The following is a 9844-nucleotide window of genomic DNA, read 5'->3' as shown; positions in this document are numbered from 1 at the left end:
CACCCAGTATAGAAACTATAACGAAATTATTTGGGAAAAAGTTAAATTCAGCCTAAATGTAGGCAAAGCATAAATATTGTTATGCAAAATTGAATAGAATGCTGCCCACATTTAGACATATGATATCTTTTCGCATATCTTAGTTAGTGTCAAGTTAGGCTGGTAGGCTAATGAACCACGCGAAAAACCAGTTTTGGTACTTTGCGTTATCAGAGGGTCGTTACGTAGTATTTAAAACTCTTCAGAGTGCCAAGACTTGACGCGAATTTCAGAAGGTTCTGCGTCCTCACTAACAATACCGCTTTCAGTTACTGATACCGCGGGGCTACCATATGTTTGAAGCATTGCCTTGCTAGTGCGGAACAAGTGCATAAGAGATTCTTCATTCCTTTCTCTGGTGACTTGCTCTTGACATTTCCTGCATTCATCTTGATCTGTGAGCCCCACACAGCAAACTACTGCCGCCAAGAGTGTGACCAGTGGTTGATCCGATCAGGCTCCAACAGTAAGTTAGTATCATGAGTGCATTGGACTTTTGCATATTACGAATCTACCATTATACAAGTGACTTTGTAGTTTTGATCCCGGTAGATCGCTCCATCGCGTTTGGACCTATCCTACCATGCTTTTGTCCAGATCGTTGCAGCGGCATGGCATGGGTTTACAAGTATCGGTCACGTTTTCGCATGATAGCCCTTCATCACTCTTAACTATCTCATCAGCTGGTACCCAGAAAACATGAAGTCGCTACCCTACTCCCCTGTTTAGCCAAGAAATTTCTGGAAGATATGCGAAATGAGCTTATGCCTTGGTTGCTACTTGGCTTTTTACAATACGTAGATGATAACTCTGAGGCTGTCTTATAATGCATTGGAGACTAGCTCCGCCGTATTCCCAATAGCAAAAGCCACTGTTTGAAAGATATTGCTGTGATCCGACAACTTATAAAGCTGACTAGTATAGTACAGACAGTATAATCCCACACCGACTTCGTTCTTCCGACTTTTCTATATGTAATTTCTTCTGCCGACAGCGGTCGTTGATTTCAGCAGAGAGGTTTATAGATGAAGAGATGAGAGGTCTATGTATAGGTCTCGAAATCCAACGCAGAATCATTCTTGTCAACAGATGCTACTTTGGACTGAGTTGAAATTGAAACAGCAAGTCCGCTCTTAAGGAGCAAAGACCAAACTCTTCAAGTCCCTCATTAGTCCCGTCATGCTATATGCTACGGCTTTAGAGCGAAAAGTTTTGCGGAAGACTTATGGTCATATGTGCATTGGCAACGGCAATTGCCGCAGTCGACAGAACGATGAACTGTGTGAAATATACGGCGACATGGACATAGTTCAGCGAATCAACAGACAGCGGCTACGTCATGTCGTGCGAATGGATGAAAACACTCCACTTCTGGGAGTATTCGACGCAGTACCCCCCAGGGGAAGCAGAGAAAGAGGAAAGCCTGCACTATGTTGGAAGATCTGGTAGAGAAAGAACTGGCTGCACTTGGTACCACGAACTATAGCCGCATAAGCGGTACCAATTCAAGGACCGACGATAGGGTGGTTATAAGAGTTTCTTTAGCTCGTGCTCTTTACTCACTGAGGAGTGAGCCTCGGAAGCCTTTCCATTAATTTTTGGAGTCTCCTTCAACGAATTTTTTGTTTTTTTGTGAAAAAAACCAAAACCGTTTTCCCTGAATTCATCTCCAGTCAGAGTACTACCATACTAATAATGTTTAGACACATTCCCGGAATTTTTACGGGATGACCTCTCAGTCGTATACTTTAAGTTACAGAGATTTTCTTTTTTGAAATTTTTACGAAAAGACGATAAGAGGACGTAAAGGTTGATTCCATTGGATGACCAATGGATGAATGTCAGTTATAGGCTCAAAAGTGAAGTGTGACATCAATTAAAAAGTCCACAGAGTAAATTTCCAACAATTATATTTGAACTCAAGCATTATTCAGGTACATTCCTCATTAACAACATTAACTAATAACAACAATAAACAATCAACAGCGGTGGACTCATCTAGAAACGGCGTCTGTAGACAACACGACGAACGGTCTTGTAACGGTAACCGTCTTGACCAAGGGAGGATGATGGAGGAAGATAGGTGTTTTGTGGTGGAGCAATTGGCTGCGAGAGCACCGCCTCCTGAACTGGTGCCGGTGGGATGTAGGTGTTCTGTGGTGCTGCTGGTGGTGGAATGTATGTGTTTTGTGGTGGCGCAATTGGTTCGGAGAGGACAGCTTCCTGCACGGGTGCGGGGGGTGGGATGTAAGTGTTCTGTGGTGCTGGAGGAGGGATATAGGTGTTTTGTGGTACAATCGGCTCCGATTTCACCGCCTCATGCACTGGTGCTGGATAGTTGTAGCCTTGGGACGGTGCCGGTGCTGGTGGTGCGGGTGGGATGTAGGTGTTTTGTGGTACAATTGGTTCCGACTTTACTTCCTCGTGAATGGGAGCAGGGTAATTGTAGCCACCACCACCGAGATGCGAGACATCGGCAGCTGCGACAGCCAGCAAGGCGAAGGAGACGGCAACGAAGAATTTCTGCACAAACGAAATGGAATAGATTTGATTAGTGATGGCACAAGAGGAGACACTATTTGAGTAGTAAGACACGAAGCACAAGCTGTTGTTGATTTTTAAGCATACATATATATTTTTAAATATTATATACATATATGAAATTAGCTATTTTTAGCTGTTAAATATTTTCATTTTATTTTTTTTTTCTTTCTTTTGATAACTTCGAACTTAAATTTTTTTCTCGTCTCTCTTTACTTTGCTTTGTTTGCGTTTATTTATAATTTATTTTTCTGTTTGTTTACGCACCATTTTTTGTTTGTTGATTGCTTGAGCTGTTTACACCACAACGGTCAAAGTTTGATAATATCTAAGTCGGCTATTGAACGCGTATTTATACCCGTTAGATTTTTGAGTTTTGTCGCAGCCAAAGGTCACCGCATGCAGTTGCGCGGTGCTTAAGTGCTGCAGCGCTTAATTGACCGAGGGCTCGACACTACTTTACACGGAAGTTGACAAGCAAGAATCCGAGCCATTAAAGGTATTTTGTATTTTTTTTCCATGATTATCTTCATGCCGTATCTGAATAATTTACATATATTATAACCTTAACCAATTCACTTTTCCACTGCAGTCTTTTGGCTTACAACAAAATAAAGAACTCTGAGCTATACAATTTTTTAATTCAGCTTCTGTTTTACATAATTGAAGAAGTAGCAGTAGACCTTCAAAATATTTCCAAAAAAAAATTAAAAATACATGAAAATAAAATTTACTGCCGAAAAAATAATAAATGTAATCAGTTATAGTTTGTATTTTAGAAGAGAGGTTTTTGTCAAAGGCTTTATTCGTTAACTTAGAAAGTTAGCAGAAGAACTTAACATCCTAGCTGAGAACCTCTATATTCATTAAATTCATCACTAGTCTTGGGTTTATGAATATGAGGTCGAAACAGCCCAACAATCTAACAAATGGCTATCGAAAAATCATCCAAAACTGAAAAAGAAACAAAGTTCGCTTAAGACACTAAAGTTTATACTGGCCGTAGCTTATAATAAAAATATGAAAAATTGGCAAAAGCATTCGCATGTTTGCATTTTCATTTATATTAAAATACGTGAAAATGTCGTTTTTTGTTAGTCCGGGTCAAATTTGATCAGTTGTTAATTTTTTTCACAAAACATGGGCGTTAAATTGTTTGTCATGCCGGGTCAAATTTGATCAGATGCCAGCCATGTCAGTCCGGGTCAAATTTGATCATATGTGAACTCTTCTCACAAAACATCGGTGATACATTGTTTGCCAGTCCGGGTCAAATTTGATCAGATGTTAATTTTTCTCACAAAGTATCGGCTAGAAAACAAGTTCCATAGACTAACGTAAGCGGATCTACATATGGGTTATTTTATATCTTAATGTACATTTTTTTTTAACTAAACAGATTGTCTCGAAAACGTTCTATAACCTTAGTTACATAAACCAAGATGGCGTTTGTTCCACTTGCAAATTTTCTATTTTTATTCCAACGGTCTAATGGTCCTTTAGCTTAATTGTTTATATGAAACCCGATAAGCGATAAATCAGCGAAAACAGAATTTGACAATAATATCGAACTCTATCAAACATTATTAAGAACATCGGCTTTCTCTCTAGGGTAAATGTAACGAAATTAATGTCAGACCATTTTTTCACATTTTCGTAGTTATCAACGTGAAACAAATATTGCATTATTCTTCAGTATCATCACTCTCTATAAATCGATTCAAGTATCATCAAAGAATCCAAGGCCGAAGCTTCAAATTAAAATGTCTGAAATCTCTGCCAATATCAAATTTTAAAGGTTTAATCTTTTGGAAGAACTAGAATATTCTATGTATGCCGTTCCGATAGATCCAACTCAAACATACAGGAGGCCCTGTGTTATTACCGTTTAAAGTTATTTAAATAATTACGAGAGAAATTTCTGTAGAAGAGATTTTTATGTTCATTTTTAATCTCCTATAGTTTTAAGAACTTCGAAGACGACAATATTTGAAAAGTAGTGCTGCTAAATTAACTTTGTTTAGTCATCTGAAGGTTAAGCCTTTACATTTTTGAGATATCAATGGTCCGGATGTATAATCGTTCGATCTCTACTCACTCAACGCCTAAGGCTCGTATCGTGAGCTTTTTCAACATTTCTTGACACGAAAACATATTACGCTCGAACGCTTGGGCTTAGGTGCCAAAAAGTGGCACTCAAGCAATATTTACTAGTATTTCGAAAGAACAACATTGAGTGGACCTATTTGAACCCTATACGAAAATCTAGGTCCTGTAAGTTATATATCTAGATATGTTTGGGAACAGAAGGGGTTAAAATGGAAATGAAAAAAATTTAAATAAAAGCAATTAATCAGATTAAATATCTGCAAGAAAATGGCAAATATAGGTAAAAAATCGATAAATTATTATTATGTTAAAACTATCGATAAATATATTAAAATTATCGATAAATATTTGAAAGCATTTCTATATTTTCAAGTTCACTTTTAATATATGCGAGCACTTACGACGTCACCAACTAAATTTATGCTAATATACACACAACTGCTACTAAATTTGTATAGTTCAACCAAGAAGTGTAAGTATATACATATATATAAATAAATAGATATACTATATACATATATAAATATACTTAGATATAATTAAAAACGTTTTATGCTAATAAATGTCGACCAGTTAGTTTTTTATACAAATTTATTTAATTCAAATAAGGCGAACTAAGTTAATTAGTGAAGAAACGAATATAGTAATAACATTGGTCTGATAATATATCATGCGAGAAAATCGTGCGCGCGGAATTCTTTACACAAATTAATGCAACAGCTACCACAGTTACTTAAATATATGTATAATTTGTAACGATATGTATATCTTAAATATTGCATGCTATTAAATTATATCAGCTGATGGAAAATTATAAAATGTCATGCGAGATTTTTTTTTAATTTTTTTATTTTTGAAGGTAAACAAGAGGCGCGAAACGCTTTAACGAATAATGAAAAGGCAAATACAGATATAATTGGCTTTTAGTTGGTATATATAATGGACTTAAATGATTAAGAGACATGAACGGCACATTTTTGGGGAACTACAGTGGCGCAAGAGGCGTCAAATTTGTGAAAAAAATAACAAAATAAAGTTTCAATTTTAACAAACACAGGAATTTTAAATTATTTTTATAGTTATCTAAAAGTGAATTATTAAAAGTAAATTTAAATTAAAACTAAATTAAAATTATTACTTTATACTCCAACGCTATAATTATCTAAACTGCAAAAATAAATTTGTTGTACACAGAAGGAAACATCGAATATCCTATAAAATATATACATAAACACGTAATTGATCAGCATGACGAGCTGAGTCGGTTCAAGTATGTCCATCTAAATACATATACCCGATATAGACCCTCAGTTTTTTAGATCTAACTGTCTATATATACGCGAACTAGGCCCTCAGTCTTTGAGATATCGATATGAATATTTGCACATCTTCTTTTCTCTTCAAGAAAAAGCTCCTTTGTCGGAATCTTTGATATCGGCACACTATAGCATATAGCTGTCATACAAATTTAATTATCAAACTCAGCTGTTGTATGGCAAGCTTTGTCATTTGGCGAGATATCTTCAAGAAATTTGTCATGGCTTATTTTCTAAAGCAATAATACAATTTCCACACAAATTGTTCAGATCGGATCTCTATATCATATAGCTGCCATGCAAACTCACCAATAAAAATCAAAATTGAGATTTTTATACCAATTATGCTATAAAAAATGCACCAGTGAAGGGTATTATATGTAGTTTTGTTGCAACCGAAATATAATTTTTTCTTGTTTTAAATTTTTTTTTTTTCATAAAAATGGATTAATTTAAATAAAAATATATACAGGTATTTGAAAAAAAAGATAAATTAATTCTATTTAAGTTATTGCAAAAAAAGTAGTTTTTCGAAAATATAAAACAAAAAGAAATTTTCTCTCCATTCTAACAAAACGCAAAAAAGGTGTACACAATTTACGGCACACCCTAATATGCCGCACAAGTTCAATGAAACTGATACCAAACCAAAGAAAATTGTAAAAGACAAACAAACGAACAAATCGAAAGAGCAACAGCTGTCATAAACGAAACAACCGATAAGTAAACACTGACAAAAACAACAACAAAAACCAAAAAATAACAACAAAAACCAAAAAACAACAGCAGCAAGAAGCAAGCACAGGCCTCTAAGCAAGCTCCAAAGCGGTTACCTACCACAACATGTAAAGTCAAGCAGTCAAAGGCCCAAAGAGAAACAAATAAGTAAAAACAACAGCAACAACAACTTATAGCACCCATGGGGAAACAACAAAAGGTTATAAGTGCAAGCACACTAAAAAAAACAAAAACAAAATAAATTTTATTTTTCTTTACCTTAAACGGCTGATGACCGCACAAATATTGAGTTAACCAAAGCAAGAAACCACAAGACCAACAATAAAAGCAATAACAAAACTAATAAAAGCAATAGCAACAGCAATAAAAACAACAACCAAGCCGAACGAGCAATAACAAAACGAAAATCCAACACTAATGATCTAATCTGCATAAAAAAGTTGCCGGACAGAGCGCCATCAATTCACAGCTGATGGCTACTAGACACCAACAACAACAAAGACGGCGTAAAGAACACCAAACTCGCTCACACCAACAGCTGAGCTGAAGATGCCGTTCAACCAGTGCACGTCAGTCCGCATTTGTTGCCCTTGCGTGTCGACGGCGCTGTAGACAGCTGCTGCTATTGTTGTTGTTTGGCGTTTTCAATGTTTATTATTATTAGGAATATTTCGTATTTACACACTAATATTTGCTATTTGTATTGGTTGCAGTGCTAATGTCCGTCGATTTGCTGGTGGCAACGAAGCGCCGCGCCACACTAATATGCATACGAGTACGAGTAAATACGAGTGAAGTTGCGTTGGAGCAACGCCAGCGTCAGTGATTAGCCATTAGGTAAGGTGTATTGCGGCGCCCGTTAATTGGTCTTGCCTGGGGGCGAATACCGTGGCTGAACTCGGAATGGTCGTAAAAAAGAGGCAATGAATAGGCGAATATTAAAATTAGTAGTATTTTGAGAATCACACAGCAAAAAAAAAAATGAAAAAAGTAAACTTGAAGTTATAACGACAACGCATAATGACCATCGGCAGGCGTGAACTTGTTGAACAACACCGGCACCACCAACACCACCGATGAAGTTGTACCATATAATATATACAAAAGAGAATTTCAAACACAACAAAGCGTTGAACCGAGTTGAGCTAGTCGAACTAGTTTGATAGACACTAGTTGCTAACTACTCCTAAAAGCAATGTTTAACAAAAACTTAGCAGTATTAAAGTTATTACTCGTATATAGGTCGAAAGCCAGGTAAGGTTTTAACGCAATATGAATTGCAACAGCACTGTTGATGATTTCTTTGCGCAGAAATATTAGAAAATCTCCCAAAAAAATTATCGAAATTACCTGTGTCCATGAAAGTAATTATGTAAAAATGCAAATATTGTGGATCCACCTCCATTCCTGACCATGGTATTACCACAGAAATGTATTTGAGCGTGAAAATAACATTAAAATAAATCTAACAAATTTTGGTCTCATTATGAGATATAGTCTGATAACAAAAACCTCAACACGAAACCCATTAAAATGATCAAGTTGTCTCGGATTCAACATACGCGCATAAAAATCACCAATATCTATGTTTTTAATCAACATATCGACGAATACTATTTGTATGTTCAAATTTCAAGCCTGAAAAGGGGTGCCACTGAGCGACAATTCCAGTCTGGAGAACAAGAAAAAATCACACGAAGCCGAATCTGATGCACCAAACCACGAATATCGAAAGAAACAATGAGCATCAGCGGCTTTGGGGTGGTGTTTTTGTTTTTTTTTTTTTTTAGTTTCGGCTCTTGTTTTTCCCTGTGTTCCGATTATTGTGGACTTGTTTGCATGTCATACTCATAAATCCATGTCTCATTGGCATTCAAGGGAAATAGGTTTATGGAACAAGTTCGATAGATATCTCGTAAACAATGAAAGAAAAAACAAATTTAGCACAGCTGGAACGATCCGATTCACGAATTTTTCAGCAAACTAGTATAAGGTGGATACGCAAGAACCCCCTAACCATGTTCCCACATTTACAAGAATGTGACTTATACTGTAGATGGCCCAACATTACGCTATTTCCTTTACTACTAGCCAAAGCTGGCCGCTTTTATAGCAGGAACGGCCAAAAACGCTACTCCCTCCTTCCTTTGCCTTCTGGTACAATTGTTGACAGCACAGGTCCAATTCAAGTGTTTGGCATTATGAGCAGCTTATAGTAGATGATTTCGTGCCAGTCCTATCATATATAGTACACTGCAAAACCTACTTGACCGCGATCCCTTGTCTGTTTGCATTGGCTTAGTGTGATTCGACCTCGCCCACAACGATTTAGAAATGGATCGACTTTTTGGCGATTCGCAGTTGGTGCTTTTGTGCGTTTTTGTTTTTTTGCGTTAACTTATGTGGAATCCATTCATTCAGCTTTATATAAAGTTTCAAAACTATTAACGGAAACAGGCCTTACGCAACGGTATTCGAGTATTTTCATTATTCTATCGATATTTTCGGCAAAGATTGACATTGAATTAAATGAAACACAATTGGTAAAGCCGAAATTTTGCTTGGTTCAAAATTTTCTTGGTTTTTACGGTAAATTAATTACAAAACTGCCAGAAAAATTGAAGTTTTTTAGAACGAAATCTTATTTGTCGATATTTTGTAAAATTAGTAAAAATATTTTTATTACTCCTATATTGTATTTTTATAAATTTCCCCCCCAAAAAAACAAAATTTTGAATATACCTTTATTCTCTACAATACATTTTACAATACATTTCCAGACACCATTACAAAATATATTTTTATGGTTAAATTATTTTATTTTAATAAACTTAACATTTTATACGTTTAATAGCAGCCATCATAAAATGTATGGACTCCCATATGGTACCGAATTCATTGAAACTGAACCAGTTCGCCTGTGTCGTGTTTCTGCTGGGTTCTCTAGATAGATCTCTATGGCTTTGCGAATTCGCATTAAGCTTTTTATTAGTGACATCACACTATAGATATATGGATTTGTTATAGTGAGTAGAAGCCAGTGATGAGTTTTAAATATTTTTTATTGCTTTATTGAAAAATGTGTAGAGCAAAGTGGCATT

At 36.0% G+C, this 9844-nt stretch overlaps 1 protein-coding gene across 1 annotated transcript; it reads right to left on the bottom strand.

Annotated features, from left to right (window-relative positions):
• Positions 1-2037: 2037 nt before the first annotated feature.
• On the bottom strand, positions 2038-9231 carry LOC120777033 (extensin-like). The gene is made up of 2 exons (XM_040108145.1): positions 9208-9231; positions 2038-2562 (listed from the first exon to the last, which is right to left on the bottom strand). Exons 1-2 carry the CDS (start codon positions 9229-9231, stop codon positions 2038-2040), a joined length of 549 nt encoding a protein of 182 aa, XP_039964079.1.
• Between the last annotated feature and the right edge of the window lie 613 nt (positions 9232-9844).

Source organism: Bactrocera tryoni, chromosome 5 (assembly GCF_016617805.1).
Source record: "Bactrocera tryoni isolate S06 chromosome 5, CSIRO_BtryS06_freeze2, whole genome shotgun sequence".
Taxonomy (NCBI): Eukaryota; Metazoa; Arthropoda; class Insecta; order Diptera; family Tephritidae; genus Bactrocera; species Bactrocera tryoni.
This window is presented reverse-complemented; position numbering and strand designations above follow the sequence as displayed.

Excerpts from the sequence above, each read along its gene's own strand:
- LOC120777033 (XM_040108145.1), bottom strand. The coding sequence starts at position 9,231 with ATGAAAATACTCGAATACCGTTGC. Across the intron at positions 2,563-9,207 it reads AAATACTCGAATACCGTTGC|AAATTCTTCGTTGCCGTCTC; the intron begins GTAAGGCCTGTT and ends TCGTTTGTGCAG.